At 49.2% G+C, this 26,059-nt stretch overlaps 1 protein-coding gene across 1 annotated transcript in view; it reads right to left on the bottom strand.

Annotated features, from left to right (window-relative positions):
- LOC146356194 (uncharacterized) overlaps positions 1-18,688 on the bottom strand; it is a 49,093-nt gene extending 30,405 nt beyond the window's left edge. Inside the window, exons 1-10 of the mRNA XM_084830036.1 lie at positions 17,941-18,688; positions 13,503-13,580; positions 12,843-13,055; positions 11,825-11,960; positions 11,009-11,041; positions 9,405-9,523; positions 8,749-8,875; positions 7,235-7,330; positions 6,737-6,838; positions 4,273-5,411 (exon numbers count right to left, since the gene is read on the bottom strand). Of these exons, the coding sequence (XP_084686162.1) occupies positions 4,273-5,411; positions 6,737-6,838; positions 7,235-7,330; positions 8,749-8,875; positions 9,405-9,523; positions 11,009-11,041; positions 11,825-11,960; positions 12,843-13,055; positions 13,503-13,580; positions 17,941-17,964 (2,067 nt within the window). The 5' untranslated portion in view covers positions 17,965-18,688. The remainder of the gene's footprint in view (positions 1-4,272; positions 5,412-6,736; positions 6,839-7,234; positions 7,331-8,748; positions 8,876-9,404; positions 9,524-11,008; positions 11,042-11,824; positions 11,961-12,842; positions 13,056-13,502; positions 13,581-17,940) is intronic.
- Positions 18,689-26,059: the final 7,371 nt, after the last annotated feature.

Below are 26,059 nucleotides of genomic sequence, written 5' to 3'. Positions count from 1 at the left end.
ACTAGAACCCAGATCTCCCTGGACCCCGTCCAGCACTCTAACCACTATAGCACAATACACCAGACAATTGTGTTTGAGCTTCTATTGCCATCCAGGCTAAATGTTTTGCTGCTGGGGTTTGTTGGGTTTATCAGTTTTGGCAGTTTTATCATTGTTCTAGGATTTTAGTCTTATAGGATTTTATTGGGTAAGAAACCCACCTCAGGAGGGCTTTCTGGGCAACAGATCTGCTACCTACAAACATGCACTCATTTCATTTAAAAACAAAAGACTTCTTTACAGTCTGATGTAAGCCATGCTTCCTCCAAAGGAAGTCTTGCTGATTATTTCTTTTGGGAGCAGGGCGTACTTTCAGGGTGGTATGCTTGCAGCCCAGACCAATGGAAGTTTAGTCAGCATGTAGGCCCCCATTGAGTTCAATGGAGTTTTCTCCCAGGTAAAGCCAGGCATAAGATCGTGTAGCCAGATGCTATCCAGGCTTCCTTGGAAGCAAGCCCTACTCTTACTCCCAAGTAAGGAAGTGTTGCCCATGCCTGAGGCTTAAATCAGAGCTGTTCCGTTCACACTCTCCTTTTCTGTTCATATCCAATCTCTAACAAGTGATGTTTGAAACAAAAAGTTGCAGTGTCGACCGCTGCATTCCACACCACTCCCAATTTTCTGTTACTTTCCCCAACATTCAGATAGCATTACGTGGCTCTCTGGGCTGTTTTGGGGGGTTACCCCCTTAGGGTTTTTCCCTCAAGATTTGTTGTATTCTGCAAACCTTGGGGCTCCCCCAAGCCTGCTGATACCTCTCTCTTGTGCGTGGATGGTGCCATTTTGGCTATGTAAGCATCGGCACTCACCACCTGAACATTGGACATAAGGGAATGATGCACAAAAGAAAGCAGCGGAGATGTGTTCGTCTCTGGAAAAGCCCAAAGGAACACGCACTAATTAATGACCTTTCGACTTCTTCACTTCCAATAACCCTGAACAAAATTGTACTGAAATCCAGCTAGCTATGTACTGTTTCTTTCCCTCCCCGTTTGGTGCTGTGAACATCCAATCTTGCAGAAGAGTTCTGTGTCACACTAAAGCCTGCTTCCAGCTCTTTGGCCCCAAGCCTTTCCTGACTCGTTCTGTCTATTCAGTGGAGCAACTAGGTAAATTTAGACCGTGGATGTAATGCTCTTAAGGCAGTGGGGCTTGGACCACGTAAATTTCTTCAGGTATGAAACACACAACTAACAATTCTCTTCTTCAACCCCCACCCCACCCCCAACAACAACTTTGTCTCCATGCTTGATATATTAAAACAAAAACAAAAAGCCAGAGAGCCAGTGTGGTGTACTGGTTAGAGATTGGACGGTGGAGACTTGGGTTCTAGTTCCCACTTGGTCATGAAGCTCACTGGGTGACTTTGAGCCAGTCCCTGACTCTTGGCCTAACCTACCTCACAGGGTTGTTGTGAGGATGAAAATGGAGGAGGAGGAGAACCACATAAGCTGCCTTGGGATCCTTGCAAGAGGAAGGCAGGATATAAATGTAACAAAATAAATTTTAAAACCCTACCAACCCTGAAAAAAACCAATACACTGAGCATGTACGGTTCTGCATTTTAAACTCACTGTAAAACAATAGCGACATCATGACTGCAGGAATAAAATGGAGTTTGCTTCTGCTGCCCTGACTTTAGGTACATTTTTGTGGGGAGGATAAGCACTCTTATCATAGAAAAGCACATATATATATTTTACAGTAAACAATAATTAAGTGCGCATCTGCAACTATGTACACACTCGGCCAGCTGCCCCCGGCTATAAAAGGCTTAAAAAAAATAAAATTAGTAGAAAGGATGGCTTCCAGTTGTTTTCTGGGCCAAATTCAAGGTGTTGGGTTTGACCTTTAAAACCCTTTACAGTTCCAGCCCCGCCTATCTCGAGATCGAAACAATAATAATATGAAATCATATTAAAACAGGGCAGGGCTAAGATACCAGAATATTTAATCTTAAAGCTCTTACTGCAGTAACTAAGCCTTAGGAGAGGCATTCCAACTTTTTAGAATTGGGCAGCGGGGGGACACACACACAAGGGCGGGGAAGCCACCAAATCGATGGGGGGATGGGGGGAGCCAGAAGGGGCGTGGCTATCTGGCCAGCCGCAGAGGGCCAGCTTGGGCCCTGAGGCCTGCGAGGCTGGAGGGTCCACCCTCGTCTTCCATTCATGCCCTTGTTGCCTGGCCCTCTCGTCTCTCCTCCCCCAACAGCTCTAGGCAGCCCAATGCAAAGGAGCTCGGGGCTCTGGCGAATTCACCTGCCGTGTCAAAGAAGGAATTTCAGCGTGGCCTGTCAGGCAAGCTACATCTGCCAGAACCCCCTCTTTGACGCAACTACTAAAGATGCAGGAGCTCTGCCCACTTTTGCATCTGGCACCCTAGAGGGCTCCCTGTTGTCCAAAGGTAAGACTGAGGTTCCTCAAGGCAGAGACCTCTCTTTGCTGCTTATATGCCTTTGGAAAGGGCCATGTATATTGGTGGGCTGGAAAGTGGCTGTACAGAGTCAGACTGTGCAGCAGAAAAACACTTTCCACACCTAAAACGTCAGGTCATGCTGGTGACTGGAGAAGACTGAGAAAAAGACACATTGACATCTAGACCTGAAAAAAAGGCTGTAAACAGTCTGCTTCATAACCAGTGGAGGCTGGTGGCTCTGATGTCAGTGGGGCAGTGAATCAACTCTGAGACAGAACCAGTCAGAGCTTTCAAGGAGCGATCCAAGGTTCGGAGCACCTCGGATAGCTCCTTCAGAGTTCTGACACCTGGAGCGGAATCACAGCCCCACTGACACCAGAGCCACCAGCCTCCACTGCTCAAAATGGAGGGCAACCCACCACCACAGACCAAGCAAGGCTGCATATGGGACAGGGGCTGCAACAAGATGCTGCAGTGCTCCGTGTTCAGAATTCCAGCCACTCTATTCCAGTTTTCCACACACCCCTGACTTCCCATTCCCCACCCCCAAATGAGTCACCATTCTGTGGCCACTGGACATGTTTAGTCTTCCTTAGACTCTTTTGGGGGGGTTCTTCCCCCCACCCCAACTTTAGGGGGTGGTTTCTAAATATTTTTATGCTTCTGAAATGTGGAGTTCCCCAAGATCTGACGACACCTCACTGTTGTGTGTGGGTGGTACCATTTGGGATACATAAACAACAGCACTCGGCACCTGGACATCAGAAATAAAAGGAATACTGTTGGAATGCAGGAGTTTCATTGTCTCCTTGTACATCTGAGTTGGCTGGGTGTATATGTGTGTGGATTCTTAGGGCAGGATCCAACTAAAGTCCTAATTAAAGTAGGCCCATTGAAATGAATGGAACTTCAGTTAATCATGACTAACTTAAATCCCATTCATTTCAATAGGGCTACTCTAATTAGGATGTTAGTTGGATTGTACCCCCAGTAGCAATCAGGAATGTGTTTCTATGCTTGCAGAATGCAAACGGAATTTTATTTTTATATAACACACGTGTGTGTGTGCGTGTGTGTGTAGATAGATAATTTGGCAGCTCAAATCCTTACTTCAACCTCATCTTATTGCAAGATTGCAGTTTCTCTTCAGAAGAACAAGAGGGATTGTCATGTGATGTCCATTTAATCTTTCCAGAACGGAGATGACCACCACACTTGATTGCTCCACGGAGAAGGCATTTTCCCTACTTCACCATCCACCAAGATAAGCTTCCTGAAAATTAAATCTACAGTAGGCCCAGTTCCAAAATATATGCTGACTTTTTCTCCCCCACGAGGACTTACAAGAGGTCCAAAAGTGAAGATTTAAAGCACAAATCCGCGCATGTTTGGTCAGAAGTAAGTGCTACTGAGTTCAGTGGGACTTACTCCCAGGTAAGTGTGAACAGGATTGCAGCCTTAGAGTAAGGGGGGTGGAGAACCTGTGGGCCCCCACATATGTTGTTGGACTCCAACTCCCATCAGCCACAGCCAGAATGCCCAATGGCCAGGGATGGTGGCAGCTAGAGTTCCCCTCCCCTGGTTTACAGGCTAATCCACTGGAAAGTTCTCCTGCAGGAGTGCCATTGAAATGAATGGCAACAGCTCTGTCTAGCACACTTCCCATTCAGTTCAATAGGAGAACATCCTGTCCGATGGAGCCCAGGACGACCTCTCTCTCTCTCTCTCTCTCTTTTCTCACTCCCATCCTATGTAGTTAATGTGGTAATGCACAGGCTGTGAGCCAGGTCTGAAGGCACTGCCCTCAGTTTGTACCGCTGTTGGATCGACAGTTTTAATGTCACAATGCTGGACACCATTTGGTCCGCCAAAGCGTTTCTGACCTGGGGGAGGGATTGCTCCCAAAACACAATCTGAACCCAAGTCAAGACATTTCTCGCACTCTGCACACTGAGACCGTTTTCCCCCAGCATGGATCCTCGGGAGACCCAAGGACGGGGCAACACTTTTCCCGCAATCCGGGCACGGGCGCGGTTTCTCTTCTGTGTGGGTGAGCTGATGCCTAACCAAACTCGAGTTTGAAGGGAAGCTCTTCTCGCAGTCCGCGCATTTGTATGGCTTCTCCCCAGTGTGGATTCTCTCGTGAACTATGAGGCTTGACGGCCGGCTGAACCCCCGTGCGCAGACGGAGCACTTGTACGGCTTCTCCTCCGCATGGATCCTCTGGTGCGTGATGAGCTGCGAGCTGAAGCTGAACCTCTTCCCGCACTCCCCGCATTTATAGGGCTTCTCCTCTCTGTGGATCTTCTCGTGGGCGATAAGGCTTGTCATGTGACTGTAGCTCTTTTCGCACGCTGAACACTTGTATGGCTTCTCTCGCCGGTGGGTTCTCTCGTGCACAACGAGGGAGGGCTTCTGGTTGAAGCTTCTTTCGCAGACCATGCACTGGTAGGGCTTCTCCCCAGTGTGGATTCTCTGGTGTCTGACAAGGCTGGAGCTCAAGCTGAAGCTCTTCCCGCAGTCTGTGCACTTGTACGGCTTCTCTCCCGTGTGGATTCTCTGATGGGTAATAAGGTTGGACCTCTTGTTGAAGCTTTTCCCACAATCCGTGCAGGTGTGGGGTTTCTCTCCAGTGTGGATTCTCTGATGTCTAACCAGACTTGCTCGGTTGTTAAACTCCTTTCCGCACGTGGAGCACACCTCTTGGGACACCTGCCCTGCATCTGCAGTGTTCTTGCCTATGCCCACAAAAAACACTGATTCCTGCACGACCTCCCCAGGCTGGCTTCCCTGTGTCTTCTCTGACCCTAGCTGAGTCTCAGGGGCCTCCTCCTTTTCATGCAGTTGGGGTGTTGCCTCTTCAGCACTTCTCTGCAATGTCCAGTGTGACCTCACCAGCTCAAAATCCTCTGGTTCAAGCTTCTCCTCATTTTTGCTTGCAGTCTCAGCAGCTCCTGCAATAAGAAAAAGATATGACTATATGTGAGTCACACAGACCTAAGACACTTTGAACAAATATTTCAAATTCATTATTATTTACTGATTTAAGGCCACAATCCTATGCATGTTTAGACAGAAAAAAGTCCTATAAATCCCAGCATGCCACAGCCAGTATTGCTGGCTAGGGCATGCTGGGAATTTTAGGACTTTTTTCTGTCTAAACTTGCATAGGATTGCACCCTAAGAGATGTTTTTAACCCACCTGTCAAAGCACACTGCTCTCACAAGGTGACTTACAATATTATAAAACAGGAACATACAAATTTCAATGAAACACACACCAGTAGCAGCAGCAACAGCTAATGATTTTTCAGCACCCAATGAAGGCCCAAATAAAAGTATTTTCAGGCCATAGGTTGGGGAGGGATTGCAAAGGTGTGGGGCTACCATTTAGAAAGCCCTGCCCTTAGTATTGTATTTATATTGTATTTTTAAGGTGTTAACTGCTGAGAGAGCTTTGGTTATTGGGTGACATAGAAATGTGAAGGAGAAGAAGTCAGCATTCCTCTATGGGCTATTTTGTGTCGTCGTCGTCCCCCTTGGGTTTTTTTCCCTCATGATTTTTTGTACCTCCCGCGTGGGTGGCACCGTTTTTGGCTACAAAAGCAAAGGCAGACACGTCTGAACATCGGAAATTAGAGGGAATTGTTAGAGATGATGGGGGAGGATAGATCTATCAACTGTAGTTTCTAAATGAAACTTCCACGTACAGGAGCATTGTACCTCCAAATACCAAGTTCTGAGTGACAAACAACAAGAAATGGGTATCTCAGCCTTGCCTTGGTGGATGTCCCAGAAGCATCTGGTTCACCTGGATGCTGGACCAGGTGCACCCTTGGTTCAATCCAGCAGGGCTCTTCTCATGTTTCTCCTGAGAAGGCTTGGAGGGAAGACTGAGCAATCATCTGATGGGACTGACGCCTGGTGGGAGGAGGCAGAACGCTGAGAGGGAACAAACCCCCAGGGGGAGTTCAGTCCAAAAATCATGGGAGGTCAAAGTCCTCTGTGTAAAAATGCAAAATGTCTAATTTATTCAGTGGTTCTCCAGTGCTGCTACAATTTTTGAAGTGGCTATGTTCGCTCAGTTCCACAGGACTTTTAAACAGGGGTGGGCAACTTGGAGCTCTCCAGATGTTTGGGCCTACAACTCCCATCAGCCTTAGCCAGCAGAGCCAATGGTAAGGGACAATGAGAGTTGTAGGCCAATACATCTGGACAGCCGCAAGCTGCCCCCCTGCATTCAAAAAAATCTCTTTGCCGTTTCGAGGGTTCTCCTCACCTGTGTGCTTGCTGCAGTTCTTCTCCTCCCAATGGTACAGATCCGCAACCCAGCGCTCACCAACCCCTTCCACATGAGAAAACGCATTGGGATTTAGGATGGCTGAAAACAATCAAGAGAGAGAAATTAGAAGACATGACTGACTGGTGATCAACCAGCAGCGAATTGGGGGCAATGCCGCTATGTATTAACACTTCGGCTCAAAGCACGTTGTAGAGATTATCTTGTTGTAATCCTTACAACAACCCTGCAAAGCAGGTCAGGATTATTATCCCCAGATTGCAACCATCTGCATAGCCACCTGTTGGGGTCACGCTAGCTCTGTGTTGTCTGCAATGAACAGTGGGCTGGACTAGATGACCTCTGAGGAAACCCAACCTCATGATTCCAGGATTCTAATAGTTGCACCACATCTGCAGACCTTTCACTGTTCATGATCCAATCCCAGGTTGTTGTTGTTTTCCCCCCTCATGCAAGAATGCTATTTTAATAACATACTTTCCGTTTTTTCCTTGGAACTGTGTAGATCCTTCGCCCACGGCTCCTCCATTTCTTCCAGCTGAGAGATCACGTCAGGTTTGGCGAGGGCCAGAACTGGTCAGGAGGGGAAATCGGGCAAGAAGAGGACCAAGTCACAGATCATTTAGGAGTCTACGGTTACTATCAGATCGGTAGATTTGTTACAAAGCATAAAAACGTAAGATCACAAGAGGAACTTGCAAAGCACCTGCCTCTTTTCTCGTCCTGCAAGACAAGAGTACATCAGTGCAGGCTCGCCACAAAACCTTCTGTTCTAAGCTAAACAGTCCCAGATGTTGTAACCTTCCCTAACAGGGGAGTTGCTCCAGCAGCTGGATCGCTTGGATTGCCCTTTTCTGCACCTTTTCCAACTCCGGAATATCCTTTTTTGTGGGGCAGTACATAAGAACGTAAGAAGAGCTCTGCTGGATCAGACCAAGGGTCCATCTAGTCCACACAGTGGCCAACCAGCTGCCCCAATGGGAAACCCACAAGGAGGACATGGGTGCAACAGCACCCTCCTGCCCATGTTCCCCAGCAACAGGTGTACCGCTTCCGACACTAGAGATAGTATAGAGCCGAAGAGAGATGCTCCTGTGTGAACAGTAAGTACACACTTGGATGGATATGAGGTATTGCAGCAACTCCTGCAACCTCAGGGGCTCCAAACCTTGGCCACCAAATTTTGCAGTCCAATGCATTCATGCCAATGGACGTCTCGGCATGCCTTAGGCCAGGGTGTGTTGAGCCCCATTTTGGGCAGAATTCCATCTTGGAGAAGCCCTCGGGGGGGGGGGGGGGGATTCCAGTGGGCGGCAGATCCAGCGTCAAGGGGGCGGAGCCAAAACTACCCGCATATGGTGAAGTTCTTCCTGCCAGTAACAGAGAGGCATTTCAGCCTTTTAGAGGGGGGGGGGGGGCACCTGCGAATTACCTGGAAATTATTGGGGGCTAGAAGGGGGACAGGGAAGAGGGTGTGGCCATCTGGGGAACTCTGGAGCACCAGATGGGGACCCTAGATGTGCTGGGTTTGACCTGTGGGCCTGAGGTTCAACTCCCCTGCCTTACGCCGACACTGTAAAGGAGGCCACCGTTACTATATCCGTATTTCAAAGTGTGTGGGGGTGGGGAGGGGCACTGACAGAGAGCACCTTGCTTTAGATCACCTAGCAAGGTGATTCCACTCTGGGGCTTTTTAGTTCAACCTGAATGCGATGGTGGCAGATCTGAGCATTTGAAGCCATGGGTGGAGGCTGGTGGCTCTGATTACGGTGGGGCTGTGAACCTACTCTGTATTTCAGTCAGGACTCTCGAGGAGCTATCTGGACCCTATTCCCAGAATGGGTTCAGCACCTTGGATAGCTCCTATAGAATTCTGACTGGGCCTGGCTGAAACCCAGGGTGCATTCACCGCCCCACTGATTTCGGAGCCCCTACTGTTTAAACCCAGATCTGCCCCAGCAATGGAAAAAGTAGAAAAGCAAACCCCTTACCCAGCGAGGTCGTATTCTCGTAGTTCTCGTGCATGACTTCCCTGTAGAGAGCTCTCTGAGGGCCACCCAGGAGGGCCCACTCTCCCTCCGTGAAACGTACAGCCACGTCCTCAAACATCAGCAGGCCCTGGAAATACAGCACCCTCAGTGAGCCTCAGGTAGCAACGCTGGAGGAGAGAGGGGGCCTGGTATGAGGGACGGCGGCGAGGGTAGGCAGGGTTGTGGGCACCTGCCGAGGGCCTGCACCCCAGCAGGGGCCCACTGACAAGAGCCCCCTGGAGTCGCTCCTCCCCTTTCACCATGGCAACCTGCTGGCTCACCTGCCTCTGTCTCTGGCCCAGACAACGGCAGTGGTGAGAAGGGGAAGCAGAGATGCCACAGCCCCCTGGCTCCCTGCCCGCCAAGCAAGCAAGCAAGCAAGCGAGAGTCATGGGGGGGGGGGGAGGGGGAGGAGCAAGAGCAGCTGGTGACCATGGCAGTGAGCAGGAGGACTCACTGAGGGAAGGGGCCCATGAGGGTGTCTTGCTCAAGGGCCCTCAGAGACCAGCCGCCGGCACTGCCTGGTGTTCAGAACACTGGGGAAAGAGGCCCCGTTTCCATGAGCATCCTGCCTTCAGGCTGGCCACCCACCCGGTAGCATGAGGAAATCCCCCTACCTGAACCACGTCTCCTGCAATCGTTTCCATTCCACCTTGTTTTGGAAGAAACACTCCCAAGCCAGACAGAGGAGTTGTTCTGGAGTCTTTGAGTGGTGACTTGAGATGAAATGGAGAAGCTGCGGGGGGGGGGGGGGGGAGTACTGAACAATAAAAGTCGCACCCCATTTCTCCTTCCCAGTGTTTACAAGCATATTGTTAGCAGCAGTAAAGCACAGTGCTAATAGCAGAAAACTACCTCAGAATGTGACTAGACAGCCGCAGGAATAACCGAAGAAAGCCCTCATTTGCATCCAATCTGGAGGATGGTGGAATTAATTAGCTAATTCTACGCAACTCTATGTCATCTTTTGTCCGGTTTTTTTGTGATGCCTTTCCTTGTTTTTGACAACGCGTAAGTGGCCAGCCGACTAGTAGCAGAGTTGTTCTCAAATCACCTCTTCCATTCTTAAAATATTACTTCTCTTGTAACCCTTTGAATGGATTCGATTTCCGAGGAAGACCTCCGGAAGAACTTCCATCGCCATCTGTTAAGAACTCCATTTTCTTTCCGTGTCCTAGTAGGCTGTAAGTCTCCATCTTGGAAGGCTGAGGCTGCACATAATGATGCTCCACCTGTGTGTGTGTTATCTCAGGATGTCTCTAGCCCCAAGGTCAGAACAGGCCCACCTCATGGGACTGAGCGATCCCAGCTCTCTCCCGCCTCCCCAAGGCCTGGGAAAGTTGTTCCAGCCAGCCTGTGATTGGCTAAAAAAGATCTCCTTGGAGGTGTAAGGGGCTTGAGCATATAATCAGGGGGTGCCGCTGCCCGTTGTCTTCGGCTCCGTTTTGCCTTTGCTTTGAACTCCAAGGCTCGTGGTTTGAGAGTCCTATTTGCCCTGTCCTATCTGAAGACCCATGCTTAGGTACATATGGCAGGTCTAGGACATTTTGTTATTTTTGCCTTGAAGCACTGTTTCCAAGTGTTACTTTGGTTCTTGTATGTCTTTTATTCCCCTTTCCCTCTCTGTAAATAAATGTACCACCTATTATTGTTAGCTGTCTGTGTGAGTCATTCTGAATTGCCTCATCATCAGGTAACAGCACATAAGTGGGACCTTCTCATGGTGGCACTCACCCTCTGGAACACTCTCCCATATGTGGTTCGAGAGAGAGAGACCATAGCAGGCTCCAAATGCCTCTTGAAAACAAACTTGTTCACATGGACTTTCCCCGACCTGTAATGGATTATTCCATTGCCCTGTTTAATTGTCATTCTTGCTGTAAAGCTTTTAATTATTATTTTATATTGTATTATATATACATGTTAATGTGCACCACTTAGGAATTTAAAAAAATATTAAGCAGTATTAAAGCATTATAAATGAATGAATGAACGAATAGAATTCCCGTAAGCATCACCCAGCATGGCCAGTTGTCAGGGATTGTGGGAATTCTAGTCCAAAACATCTGGAAGGCACCAGGTCACCTAAACTATGTGATTGTCATCAGACCCATTCTCCATCAAGAGCTGAATCACGGGGATCAGCTGGGAATATTCCTCCTCCCAAGATATTTTATGTGAGATGAAACAGATCTTGGGCCCGTCAGAGCCAGAGACATACCTGTGAGCGTCCTCAGCTCCAGCTGCAGCAACTCTAAAACAGACACAGGTTAGGGGAAAACAAGAGAGAATCCAGGACGTCAAATGTGGAAGAAATGCATTCAATTTCTTTTAATTAAATAGTTTTTATCCCACACCTGTAAGGGCCTCAGGGCAGTAGATAAGGATCCTGACCCCACCCTCCAACCTATTTTATCCTAAGAACAACCCTGCAAGGTAGGTTAGGCGCACAAAGAATGACTGGCTCAAAGTGGCCCAGTGGGTTTCTTGGCCAAGCAGGGATTCCCTGTTCTTTAGTCTGACATGCTAACCCAGCCTTCCTGAAAAGTCTGTTCTTTAGATGCCTTGGATTTTGACTCCCACCATCCCCAGTCAGCATGGCCACTGGTCAGGATTGCTGGGAATTGTAGTCCAAAACATTGAGAAGGTTCGAGGTTCAGAAAGGCTAACCACTAGACAACACTGTCTCTGCCAACTGGTGGTCAAAGATAACCTGCTGCAAAAAATGAGTTGGCTGCCTGTGAGGGGCTCCTTTCAAAGCAAGCAAAAGTGGCTCTCCTTCAGTGGAAGCATTTAAGCAGAGGCTGGATGGCCATCTGTCTAGGATAATAATAATCTTGTACTGTAAGCAGGGGGTTGGACTAGACAATCTCTGAGCTGCTTTCAGCTCTAAAATCCTAGGATTCTAAGAAGGAGCTTGTTTAATGGGAAGGAGCAACTGCCTGCAATATCTCGGACCCGCATGCCCATGGCATCACTAGAGAGTTGATGGCCCTCAACCTCAACCCAAAGGAAAACCCGTGAGGCTCCCGCTCACCTCTGAAGCTGCTCAGCACCTCATCCAGGATGGGCCTCCTCTCTGAGAAGTGGCGAAGTCTCAGCTCCACCTCCAGAAAGCCGTCTTGCACCACTGGGGACACAGCATCTTCCCTACTTCTGGAGCCAGCAGCAACCTAGGAGGATAGAAAAGAGGGAGGACTTGAGAAAAAAGTCAGGAGCTGCTTTTTAATGATGCGCAAAATCAGGTGACCCCCTCATTTATTTGTTTTATTTATTTATTCTTGGCCGCCTTTCAAGGCAGAAGCTCTCCCAAGGCAGTATACAACAATAAAACAGATAAAACCAATACACTATTAAAAGCGATAAAAACAAACACAATAAAAACAAGGATAAAAACAGCAACAGCAATAACAAGCAACAGCAAAATCAGCAATAAAAACAGCGATCACATTAGGGGAAGGCCAGAGTAAAATAAAGTTTTCAAGGCGTTCTGCCTAACGGTATGAGTTTTTTTAATATTATCTTTATTTTGAGACAGATGAGGTTACTGTACCCTGGCATCTGTCCAAATAAGTCAGGGATGGGCAACTGTGGGTGGTCCTGGGATTATCCCCCCCCTGCACCGCCGTGGGCCACACTCTGAATAGCAGTAGTAGTAGTAATAATAATAATACAAATAAAAATAATGGTAGTTGCAGTAGCAATAATAGGTGGTTTGCTGTCAAAATTTGGCGGTAAAATGCTCCATAGCACTAAAAGGGTTAAATTTAGCTTGTTTGCAAACTGAATTTGATCCATGTCATGCTCCATAGCAGCCACTCGGTGCTAACAGGGTCCAATTTGGCATATATTTGCTTTTATGTTTGTCAGCCTGAGAGCTTTTGCTGTAGTGCGACTCATAAATTGAACAAACGAACAAATATATATTGTGACTATACAATGTACAAAAATACAAATACTATGTTGTTTTTATTTGCACCGAGTAGAATTTCCATGGCAACTAACTGCTGGGAAAGGTCTCCCCTGATCTTACAAATGGATTAGGCAAGTCTCACCGGAGGGAATCGGAGCTGGTCATCCAGCCCCCTGTTCTTAGAGGGCACATGGATCTCTGCAGAAGCTCCAGACGGTCCCTCCTCTCGTCGCCTGACAATGTCTCCGGCTAGCCCTTCCAGACATTTTAACAAGTGCCGTTTCTGATCGTCCAGAAACCCACAAAGTTCTTTCCACTGCTGGACAATGTTTTCCCTCTCAGCTTCTGTCTTCCTCTGTGGGCAAATAAAAAAGGGAGAATGAAACACACCCCAACGTGACACCCATTACTTGGAAGTAAATCCAATTAAAGTTTTTAAACAGCACTTGCTTCCAATAAATTTTGATAGCATTTTCAGACATCACCATGTCCCATGGCAATGAGCTCCACAGTTTAACTACATTTTACATTGGGGTGTCGAATCTCTTTCAGCCTGTTGGCTGAAATCAATTTCAGAGGAACACTTGGGGATCGCATTCCAGTTGGAGCATCTACCATCTAGCAGCCTGCTGGGTTTCTATGCTGGGCACAGAGGAGACACAGCGCTCCATCCTTGCTCCACCAGCTTGCAAGGCAGCATGTAGTCGCCTACATGCAATTCCTAGTCACCTGTGGTGAACAGGCTCATGCTTAAATATGAGGCTGGATTATACATAGTCACAGTAGTAAGAGAAGGGCCTACCAGCAGTTCTTCACTTGTTCTTTGCCACTTTTCAGCACCTTCTCTTGGTCTCCTTGGACACGGCAGGGGCTCCTGCATCTGTTAGAAGCAAAACAAGCGATACTCCTCAGCACAGAGGTGCAACAATGGGGAAGCTTTCTCTGTTGAATCTCTACCCTGCCATGTACTGGTTAAAGGCACAGTATCCTTTCCTGAAGAAAACAACTGGCAAACCTAGCAATCAGGACCCGACTTCTCTTACCTTTCTTCCACCTCTAACCACTCACATTTTCTCCGGTGGGAAGAATTGCTACTTTAGGGGGGGAAAGTTAATATTCAGGTTCGAGAGGAGGGAGAAGGATGAAGAGTTCCAGTCTTTTCCAAAATGTCACTCATAGAATCATAGAATAGTAGGGCTGGAAGGGGCCAACAAGGCCATCGAGTCCAACCCCCTGCTCAATGCAGGAATCCAAGTCAGAGCATCCCTGACAAATGGCTGTTCAGCCTCGTCTTGAAGGCCTCCAGTGGGGGAGAGCCCACCACCTCCCCAGGTAATTGGTTCCATTGTCGTATTGCTCTTACAGTCAGGACGTTTTTCCTGATGTTCAGCCGGAATCTGGCTTCCTGTCACTTGAGCCCATGATTCCGTGTCCTGCACTCTGGGATGATCAAGAAGAGATTCTGGCCTTCTTCTCTGTGACAACCTTTCAAGTACTTGAAGAGCGCTATCATATCTCCCCTCAGTCTTCTCTTCTCAAGGCTAAAAACGCCCAGTTCTTTCAGTCTCTCTTCATAGGGCTTTGTTTCCAGTCCCCTGATCATCTTTGTTGCCCTCCTCTGAACCCTCTCCAGTTTGTCTGCATCCTTCTTAAAGTGTGGTGCCCAGAACTGGACACAGTACTCCAGATGAGGCCTAACCAGTGCTGAGTAGAGGGGAACTAGTACTTCCCGGGATTTGGAAGCGATGCTTCTATGAATGCAGCCCAAAAGAGCATTGGCCTTTTTTGCAGCCACATCACATTGTTGGCTCATATTCAGCTTGTGATCGACAACAATTCCAAGATCCTTCTCGCTTGTAGTGTGGTTGAGCCACGTATCCCCCATCTTGTAACTGTGCATTTGGTTTCTTTTTCCTAGGTGCAGAACTTGGCATTTATCCCTATTCAATGTCATTCTGTTGTTTTCTGCCCAGCGCTCCAGTCTATCCAGATCACTTTGAATTTTGTTTCTGTCTTCCAAAGTATTAGCTATCCCTCCCAATTTTGTGTCATCTGCAAATTTGATCAGCATTCCCTGCACCTCCTCCTCCAAGTCATTAATAAAAACGTTGAAGAGCACTGGGCCCAGGACTGAGCCCTGCGGTACCCCACTCGTTCCCTCTCCCCAGTTTGAGAAGGTCCCATTGAGAAGCACTCTTTGAGTCCGATTCTGTAGCCAACTGTGGATCCACCGGATCGTTGTTTCATCTAGCCCACTTTGAGCTAGTTTGCTCATCATCATGACCAGCACCAATCACCCACTTCCTATTTAGGAGGGAAAGTCCTTCTTTTGTGGTACCTGCCCAGGAAAAACATTGTCTCTGATTTGCCACTGGGGGAGATATTGGGGATGCTTTTTTAAAAAATTGTTATTTATTGTACACAAATATTGACTAGAATATTTCAAGTTTCTGTTCTCTTTCCTGGGCATCTAGATGCTAAGTCTCAGTGCAATGAATCAGATGTCCATAAGAATAAAAGGCAGCTATTCACTTATACAGGTGAAAGGAAAGGGGTGCATTTAAGGACACCACTAGGGTGTGTGTTAAATCTGTTCCGTGCTCATGAAGACAACATCCATTTAAGAATCTATGTTGTTCCTATCTGCATAGCCCTGTCCTGGGCACTCCTTCATTAGAGGTTCTTAAGCAGGGGCCAGATGGGTCACTTATCTGGAATACTGTGGCAGCAAATTTCCTGCATTGGCAAGGGGTTCAACTAGATGACCTTTGCGGTATCTTCCAACTCTATGAATCTCTATGACAGTCAAGGCTGGCGGCTCCAGGACATAAGTAAAATAAAATAAATAATTCCATATATGGAGCCTGCACTAGACCAAATGTTGCCCCAACTAAGGGGTCACCCCCTGCTTTACTCACTGTTGAACATTTCATTTCTTGTTGCATTCGCAGCCCCTTTTCGTGACTTGGACACACAATTTGCATACAGAGTTCATCCCCCTCTTATAAGGTAATAAAATCTGCCCACATCAGTCTGATCACAATCATGCTTACAGCACAATCCTGCACAAGTCTACTCAGAACGAAGTCCCATGGAGTTCAATCTGTTTCCAAAGACTGGTGGGTTCTTACTCTGAGTAGACAAAATGGAGGGTTGCTCTGAAAATGTTTCACAGGCACAGGGCTTGTCAAGTGAACACCGATGCTGTATATTTTCCTGTGAATTAATAAATAATCACACACAGACATTGAGAGCGTAAGAAGAGCCGTTCCAGATCAGAACAAAGGCCTATCTAGTCCCAGATGGAACGGGGTGGCTGGAATCCTGGACAGGCATACTGCAACATTTTGTTGCAGGTTTCACACGTGTGCACCTGAAAGAGTCTTGTGGTGCTCTGATTTTAGGAACACTTCCTTCACTCTGATCTTCCCATATTTGTAAGACAGGGGTCCCAAACCTCTTTGAGCCCATAGGCACAATTGGGAATTTGAGAAACTGCTGTGGGCACCACCACAAAATGGCTCCAATGGAGGAAGTGGCTACTCATGTAATGGCTGTCATGGGGGCCTGGCTAGTCAAGGGGTGTGGTGGTGGTGGTGGGGGAGAAACAGCAAGGCTAGAGGCTGGGAGGGAGGGGGAAATAGAAAGAGTTGCTTGCTGACCTGCCCAATCTTCTTCCATTTATGCAGACCTTTCTGCTTTGCGCGCTCTCTCTCTACATCCAGCCTCTAGCCTCACTAATTCTCCCCAACAAGCCCTTCTCTTGCTATCTCTTTCCCTTCCCCATCTCTAGCCTTCTTTTTCTCTCCCTTCCTAGCCTCTAGCTTTGCTCTTTCTCTCCCACTCACCCGTTTGTCTTGCTATTTCTCTCCTCCCCACCTCTTTATCTTGCTTTCTCCCCTCCTCACCTCTCGCCTTGCTCTTTTCCTCACCTCTACTCCCTCTGCCTTGGTTTCTCTTCCTACCTGCTGAACAGCTGATCAGTGGCAGGTTCAGGAACAGGAAGGAGAACGTGGAGTCCTAACCTTTTTCCATTTTAATTATTTTTTTGTTTTTTTGAAGAGAGCAGGGAGTGAAGAGTTGTGCAGGCACATTGGAAGTGTCCTTGGGCGCCACATTGGGGAGCCTTGTAAGGGCATAGCACCTCCCGGGATGCCAGCTGCTGCAAATACAGCTGCAGTCTGGCCAGGGCATGTCGGGGTAGGGATAACTGGGCACCTGTCAAGGCCCACACTCCTGCAGGGGGCACAATGCCAAAATGCTCATCCTTCTTGCTGTCACTGGCCCGCTCACCTGCCTTCTCTGAGCGATGACAGTGGAGACCTTCCTTCACTTGCCTTCACTCCCTCTTAGAGTAATACAGACTGGATCCAGAGGGAGGGAGCACATGAAGAGGTGGGGTATGTGTGGCAGAAATGAGATAGAGGTGAACCTACTCAAGCAGGGGGGGCGACAGGACTTCTTGCCCTATCGCACCCCATTGTAGCATAGTGGTTAGAGTGTCGGACTGGAGTTCGGGAGATCCAGGTTCAAGTCCCCACTTGGCCCTGAAGCTCACTAGGTGACTTTGGGCCAATCACTGACATTCAGCCTAGCATACCTCACAGGGCTGTTGTGAGGATAAAATGGAGAGGAGGAGAAGCAGGTCAGATAAGCAACCTTGGGCTGCCTGGAGGAAAGGCAACGTAAATAACTAAAATAAAACCTGAAGCTGACACTGAGTCCAGGCCCTCCCTTTGGAATCGTACTGGGAAGAAGAACGCTTTGGACCTTAATCAATAAACCCCCCTTTCTCTGCACTTTTCTTGATAAAAATGACCCAAAACACTCCCAAGGAGAAAATGCATTGCCCTCCAGACGTGTTCAACTGCAACTCCCATCATATGTGGCAAACTGGTCTGTCTGCACCTCCACCTTGCGAGGTAGGGCAGGCTGCAAACACCCCCTTTGCCTACATTCCTCTAACCCCTCCACGGTCCCCCTCCCCCAGTGAACCCACCTTCTCACCGCCATCGCCCTTGCTCCCCCCCCCGCCCCTTGCTCGCTCGGCGGCCGGAGAGCGGCCGGGCGAGTCGCCCGTGGCGTCTGCGGCTCCTCCTTCTCGCCGCCCGCTGGCCGGGGCCAGAGCGAGAGGCGGGGGAGCAAGCAGGCGGCCACGGCGAGGAGGCGGCGCGAGCGCAGGGGGCTGTGCGGGCCCTCGGCAAGCGCCCCCCCGGATGACGGGCCCGGCGCTCACTCACCCGGGCAGGTCCCGGGGCCGCCATTCCTCCAGGCTGCGTGATGCGGGCGGGGGACGGGGGGCTCCGGGCTCGCCGACGCGGCTGGGCGGGCCGCGCGGCTCGGCGGAGAGGGCTCGGGAGGAGGCCGCGCGGCTCAGCGGCCGCAGAGGAGCTCTTCCCGCGCCCGGAGGAGGCAGCCCGCGCCGGAGCCCGGGCGCTCGCCGACAGCGCACAGCCCTCGGCCTCGGCGCGGGGGGCAGCGGCGCGGGCGCGGGGGGAAGCCGCGGGTCTCGATGCGAGCGCGGCAAACCGCGTCCGAGGGGAGGCTCCGGCCGCTGCTCGTCCACGCGCCCGTCCTCCCCGCCGTGCAGCCCCGGGAAAGCCGGCCCCGTCAGCGAGCGCGAGAGGGGGCCGGGGGCGCCGCCGCCGCCGCCTCCTCGGGCTCTCTGGGCCACCTCGGGAGCCCTCTGGCGGGCGCAGAGCGAGGCGGGAGCCGGGCGGCCGGCGGCAAGCCCGCTGGGGCCGGGAGCGGAGGAAAGACAAAGCCGCTGGCCCTCGTGGCCACGTGCTCCCTCCGGCCCCGGAGGCCGTGTGCCGCCGGGCCCCAGCCGCTGGGGCACGCGGGCGGGGGGGTGCTGTTGTACTCGTGTCCCGCTAGTGGGCTTCCGTGGGCGGCTGGTGGCCGCGGTCTGAACAGAATGCCGGACTAGATGGGCCCGTGGTCTGATCCGGCAGGCCTCCCCGATGTTCTAAATCTCCTGGGACTCCGTTGCGGATTTCTCTTGACATCCCTAGTCCCAAAACGATCCCTCTGGACTGGGACCCCACTGTTGCCGGCCCTCCACTGGGAAAATTGCCCATTTCTTCCCACTCTCAGCTTTCTACTCTTTAATCAGTCATTGATCCAGAAGAGGACCTCCTCTCTTATTCCATGATGCTAAGTTCGCCCAGTAACAGAAGCAGTAACCCTACAGTATATGTACCAGTTGCTGGGGAACATGGGTGGGAGGGTGCTGTTGCACTCATGTCCTGCTAGTGGGCTTCCCTTGGGCGGCTGGTTGACCCCTGTGTGCACAGAACACCAGCCTAGATGGACCCTTGATCTGATCTTCTTGTTCATTCGTGTCCGACTCTTCGTGACCCCATGGACCATAGCACGCCAGGCCTTCCTGTCCTGCGCTCTCTCCCGGAGCGTGCTCAAGTCCATATTCATTGCATCGGTGATGCTATCTAGCCATCTCATCCTCTGCCGTCCCCTTCTCCTTTTGCCTTCAGTCTTTCCCAGCATCAGGGTCTTTTCCAGGGAGTTTTCTCTTCGCATTAGGTGGCCAAAATATTTCAGCTTCAGTATCTGTCCTTCCAATGAGCACTCAGGGTTGATTTCCTTTAGGACTGACTGATTTGACCTCCTTGCAGTCCAGGGGAATCATAGAATCATAGAATAGTAGGGTTGGAAGGGGCCTACAAGGCCATCGAGTCCAACCCCCTGCTCAATGCAGGAATCCAAGTCAGAGCATCCCTGACAAATGGCTGTCCAGCCTCGTCTTGAAGGCCTCCAGTGTGGGAGAGCCCACCACCTCCCCAGGTAATTGGTTCCATTGCCGTATTGCTCTGACACTCAGGAAGTTTTTCCTGATGTTCAGTCGGAATCTGGCTTCCTGTAACTTGAGCCCATTATTCCGTGTCCTGCACTCTGGGATGATCAAGAAGAGATCCTGGCCTTCTTCTCTGTGACAACCCTTCAAGTACTTGAAGAGCGCTATCATATCTCCCCTCAGTCTTCTCTTCTCAAGGCTAAACATGCCCAGTTCTTTCAGTCTCTCTTCATAGGGCTTTGTTTCCAGTCCCCTGATCATCTTTGTTGCCCTCCTTTGAACCCTCTCCAGCTTGTCTGCATCCTTCTTAAAGTGTGGTGCCCAGAACTGGACACAGTACTCCAGATGAGGCCTAACCAGTGCTGAGTAGAGGGGAACTAGTACTTCCCGGGATTTGGAAGCGATGCTTCTATGAATGCAGCCCAAAATAGCATTTGCCTTTTTTGCAGCCACATCACATTGTTGGCTCATATTCAGCTTGTGATCGACGACAATTCCAAGATCCTTCTCGCTCGTAGTGTGGTTGAGCCACGTATCCCCCATCTTGTAACTGTGCATTTGGTTTCTTTTTCCTAGGTGCAGAACTTGGCATTTGTCCCTATTAAATGCCATTCTGTTGTTTTCTGCCCAGCACTCCAGTCTATCCAGATCACTTTGAATTTTGTTTCTGTCTTCCAAAGTATTAGCTATCCCTCCCAATTTTGTGTCATCTGCAAATTTGATCAGCATTCCCTGCACCTCCTCCTCCAAGTCATTAATAAAAATATTGAAGAGCACTGGGCCCAGGACTGAGCCCTGCGGTACCCCACTCGTTACCTCTCCCCAGCTTGAGAAGGTCCCATTGATAAGCACTCTTTGAGTCCGATTCTGTAGCCAACTGTGGATCCACTGGATCGTTGTTTCATCTAGCCCACTTCGAGCTAGTTTGCTCATCAGGATATCATGGGGCACTTTGTCGAAAGCTTTGCTGAAGTCGAGGTATATGATGTCTACAGCATTCCCACGGTCTACAAGGGAGGTGACTTGATCAAAAAATGAGATCAGATTTGTCTGGCAGGACTTGTTTTTGACAAATCCATGTTGGCTTCGAGTAATCACGGCATTGTTGTCAAGGTGCTTCCAGATGGATTGCTTTATGATCTGCTCCAGAATTTTCCCAGGGATTGATGTCAGACTGACTGGTCTGTAGTTCCCAGGTTCCTCCTTTTTACCCTTTTTGAAGATAGGGACAACGTTAGCCCTCCTCCAGTCATCTGGCACTTCCCCGGTCCTCCATGATTTCTCAAAGAGAATAGACAGCGGTTCTGAGAGCTCTTCTGCCAGTTCCTTTATGACTCTAGGATGCAGTTCATCTGGCCCTGGAGATTTGAACTCATTCAAAGTAATGAGGTGTTCCTTGACCATATGCCTGTCGATCTCAAGCTGCAATCCTGCCCCTTCAGCCTGTACTTCGCCTTTGCCAGGGGGGTCATAGACCCTCTTTTGGGAGAAGACTGAGCCAAAGTAGGAATTGAGCACCTCTGCCTTTTCTTTGTCCTCTGTTATCATTTTGCCATCCTTATTTAATAGCTGAACAACCATTTCTTTCCTCTGCCTTTTACTATGCACGTAGCTGAAGAAAGCCTTTTTGTTGTTTTTAGCATCCCTCGCTAACCTCACCTCGTTCTCCGCTTTAGCCTTCCTGACGCCATCCCTGCAATTCTGTGCTACCTGCCTGTACTCTTCCTTTGTTACTTGGCCTTCTTTCCACTTCCTATATGTGTCCTTTTTTGTTTTCAGGTCATCCCTAAGCTTTTTGTGAAGCCACATTGGCTTCTTCTGTTGTCTTCCACCTTTTCTTCTTGTTGGAATTGTTTGTGATTGTGCCTTGAGAATTTCCTTTTTTAAAAGTTCCCACCCATCTTGGACTCCTTTTCTCGCTAGCATTGCTTGCCATGGGACCTTACTGATCATTGTTCTGAGTTTATTAAAATCAGCTTTCCTAAAATCCAGGGTACGCGTTTGAGTACACTCGGCTTTTGCTTCCCTTAGAACCAAGAACTCAAGTACAACATGGTCGCTTTCCCCCAGAGTTCCTGTAACTGCTACTTTATCCACTAAGTCATCTCTGTTGGTTAGGATCAAGTCAAGGATAGCCGATCCTCTAGTTCCTTCCTCTACTTTCTGTAGGAGGAAGTTATCCGCCACACAAGTCAGGAATTTCCTGGAGGGGCCATGTTTTGCAGAATTTGTCTCCCAACAAATATCGGGGAAATTGAAGTCCCCCATTACTACTACATCATGCTTCCTTAAAACATTGGCTATTTGCTTTTCAAAAGTTTCATCCTTGGCTTCTCCTTGATTGGGTGGCCGGTAGTAGACTCCGACCACCAGGTTCCTTTTATTCTTTGCTCCATTTATTTCAACCCAGATGCTCTCGATGGGGCTACCAAGCTCCTCCTCCTGTATTTCTGTGCAGAGATATGTATTTTTCACATACAGTGCAACCCCGCCTCCCTTTCTGTTCCTCCTGTTCTTTTTGAACAAGTTATATCCTTCAACTGCTGTATTCCAGTCATGAGAGTCATCCCACCAAGTCTCAGTTATACCTATCAAGTCATAATTTCCCTCCTGTATTAAGAGTTCAAGTTCGTTCTGTTTGTTTCCCATACTCTGGGCATTAGTATATAGACATTGAAGACCATGTGCTTCATAGTCTGGCTTTCTTCCTACATGTGTCTGAAGACTATTATTGGGCGCTATCAGCGCTGTTCTCTCCATTGCAGTGCATGCGCCTACGTCCATTGTTACCCCCAACATTACATCTCCCTTCCCCGTAGGATTCAGTTTAAAGCCCTCCTGATGAAGTTCTTCATGCTGTGGCCAAACACATTCTTCCCAGCCTTTGTGAGGTGCAACCCATCCCTAGCCAACAGCCCATCTTCCAGGAAGTATAGCCCGTGGTCCCAGAATCCAAATCTCTCTCGTCGGCACCACCTTCGTAGCCAGTCATTCACCCGGAGTATTTTTCGTTCCCTTTCTATCCCTCTTCTAACTACTGGAAGGATGGATGAGAAAACTATCTGGGCCCCAAAGTTCTTGAGTTTCCTTCCCAAAGCTTCAAAGTCTGACGTGATCTCTTCGTAGCTCCGCTTGGCGGTATCATTTGTTCCCACATGGATGAGAAGAAAGGGATACCTGTCAGTGGGCTTTATGAGTGCAGGCAACCTTTCAGTCACGTCTCTAATCTGTCCTCCCGGGAGACAACATACCTGGCGAGTCCACGGGTCTTCGCGACATACTTGGGTCTCGATCCCACGCAGCAAGGAGTCTCCCACTACTACCACTCTTCTCTTCTTCTTCTTGTAGGCCTGGGTTTCATCGCCTCTGTTTGACTGACCTTTAGCCTCTTGCTCACTCTCATGCAGGTTCCCCTGTGATTCTTCCTCTGCAGGCTGTCCTCCAGTCTCATCTGCAAGTACCTGGAATCGGTTCCACAGCTCCACCGCTTCCACTGGTGCAGAGTGGCGTCTAGTTCTTCTTCTCCTAACTGTCACCGTTTTCCAAGGAGTATCCTCTACTCCATTTTTCTTCACCTCAGCATTTCCCACTGCCTCATCTTGCTGTTGCTCTTCAAGCTTCTGGTCTGCCCTTTGCTGCTGTAGTTCCCCCATTCTGTCCAAGAACTCTTCGTGTTCTCTTATTCCCCGGAGGGTTGACAGTCGCCGCTCCAGTCCACTTACTTTTTCCTCCAGCAGCGTGATCAACTTGCACTTGTTGCAGGTGTAGGCCATGTTGTTCTCAGGCAAGAAAACAAACATTGCACACACCTTGCAGGTCACCACCACTGGAGAGTCTTGTCCTTCCATAGCCTCTTTTCCCTTTTTGTGTCTAGCTTTGTGATTGTTCTAGACTAGCCTGTGCCTGCTCCTCTACTCAGTAGAGGTTAAAAGCAGAGTCCCACTGGTGTGGAAGTGTGTGTTACAAGACAAATAAATGAAAAAAAGTTAGTAAAAAAAAATAAAAAAAAATGTTAGGGGCCTCCCCCTTGACCTCCCCTGCCGAACTCCCCTGGCCAACTCCTGTTTGCTCCCCCTGTTCATGCACTCTGGGAGCTTGCCTGCTTCTGTAGTCCCTGGACCAGCTGGAGCAGCTTGCTCTGCTCTGCTCTGCTCAGCTGGGAGGCGGGAAACAGACTGAAGCTTCCCGCCCAGTCAGCTGCTGGGAGTACTCAGGCCACACCCCTCCAATTCAGTTGGAGCTCTCAGAAGCACCTGGTGAGCTCACAGCCAGTCAGAAGGATAAAGGGCAGCGCCCTGGGCTTCCTGCAACCCACTTACCTCTTAGCCTCTGTCTCCTTTGTCTCCTTTGTCTCTTCAACCACTGCAACTCCCCTGGCCAACTCCTGTTTGCTCCCCCTGTTCGCTCGCTCTGTTCGCTCGCTCTCTGGGAGCTTGCCTGCTTCTGTAGTCCCTGGACCAGCTGGAGCAGCTTGCTCTGCTCTGCTCTGCTCAGCTGGGAGGCGGGAAACAAGCAGGCGGGACTCGTAAGAGTCTTCTCCAGCACCACAGTTCGATGATCTGATCTAGCAGGGCTCTTATGTTCACAGCATGGGAATGCATGCCACTAGTCCCTCAGCCGGAGAGTAACTTGTGGGCTTATTTACCAGGCTGTCCAAGGCATTAAGTGATTCAATAGTATTTTTGTCAGTGATCTCAATATTGAAGCTTATGTTCATAGAGCCAAAGAAGCGAGCCTGGTTGCCAACTGACCAGAAGAAAGACAGCTGGACCTGCATTTCTGCCTTTCACAGCTGCTTGAGGTACAAAAATAGCATGGATGTGGCACTTGTTTAAAACCCATGCAAAGAACTGCTGATGCCTGCGCTTAACTTGTTTTCTCCGGCCTTCTCCTGAGTAGGACACAGTTGATTGTTCTGAGTTTTTAGCTGCAAAACTAAAGGTTATAAAACTTTTTATATCCCGCCTTGTTTCCTCTTGCAAGAAACTCGTGATGACTTACATGGTATCCTCCTCCTCCTCATTTTATCCTCATAACAACCCTTGAGGTAGGTTAGGCTAAGAGTCAGCAACAGACCCAAAGTCACCCAGTGAGCTTCAGGGCTGAGTGGGGATTTGAACCCAGGTCTCATAGAATAGTATAGTAGTGTTGGAAGGGGCCTACAAGGTCTCCCTGGACCCTGTCCAATGCTTTAACCACCACAGCACACTACACCAGACAATTGTGTTTGAGCTTCTGTTGCCATCCAGGCTAAATGTTTTGCTGCTGGGGTTTGTTGGGTTTATCAGTTTTGGCAGTTTTATCATTGTTCTAGGATTTTACTCTTACGGGATTTTATTGGGTAAGAAACCCACCTCAGGAGGGCTTTCTGGGCGACAGATCTGGTACCTACAAACATGCGCTCGTTTCATTTAAAACCAAAAGACTTCTTTACAGTCTGATGCAAGCCATGCTTCCTCAGAAGGAAGTTTGACAATTATTTACTGATTGATTTGGGGGGGGGGGGAGTCCTTTCAGGGTGGTATGCTTGCAGCCCAGACTTATGCACATTTACACAGCAGGTAAGCCACCATTCCGTTCTCCCAGGTAAAGCAGGCATAAGATCACAGACGCGTAGCCAGATCCTATCCGGGCTTCCTTGGAAGCAAGCCCTACTCTGTCCAATGGCTCTTACTCCCATGTTGCCCATGCCTGAGGCTTAAATCAGAGCTGCTCCCTTCACACTCGCCTTTTCTGTTCATATCTAATCACTGATAACAAGTGAGGTTTGCAACAAAAAAAGTTGCAGTGTCAGGCTCTGCATTCCACCCCACTCCCAATTTTCTGTTACTTTCCCCAACATAGCATTACGTGGCTCTCTGGGCTGTTTTGGGGGGTTACCCCCTTAGGGTTTTTCCCTCAAGATTTGTTGTATTCTGCAAACCTTGGGGCTCCCCCAAGCCTGCTGATACCTCTCTCTTGTGCGTGGATGGTGCCATTTTGGCTATGTAAGCATCGGCACTCACCACCTGAACATTGGACATAAGGGAATGATGCACAAAAGAAAGCAGGGGAGATGCGTTTGTCTCTGGAAAAGCCCAAAGGAACACACACTAATTAATGACCTTTCATAGAATCATCATAGAACCATAGAATAGTAGGGTTGGAAGGGGCCTACAAGGCCACTGAGTCCAACCCCCTGCTCAATGCAGTAATCTAAGTCAGAGCATCCCTGACAGATGGCTGTCCAGCCTCGTCTTGAACGCCTCCAGTGTGGGACAGCCCACCACCTCCCTAGGTAATTGGTTCCATTGTCGCATTGCTCTAACAGTCAGGAAGTTTTTCCTGATGTTCACCTGGAATCTGGCTTCCTGTCACTTGAGCCCATTATTCCGTGTCCTGCACTCTGGGATGATCAAGAAGAGATCCTGGCCTTCCTCTCTGTAACAACCTTTCACGTACTTGAAGAGCGCTATCATCTCTCCCCTCAGTCTTCTCTTCTCAAGGCTAAACATGCCCACTTCTTTCAGTCTCTCTTCATAGGGCTTTGTTTCCAGTCCCCTGAT

Source organism: Heloderma suspectum, chromosome 2, assembly GCF_057233095.1.
Source record: "Heloderma suspectum isolate Gila_16-S chromosome 2, 16-S_ref, whole genome shotgun sequence".
Classification (NCBI taxonomy): Eukaryota; Metazoa; Chordata; class Lepidosauria; order Squamata; family Helodermatidae; genus Heloderma; species Heloderma suspectum.
Note: the sequence above shows the minus strand (reverse complement) of the source record. Positions and strands in the feature narration are given on the sequence as shown.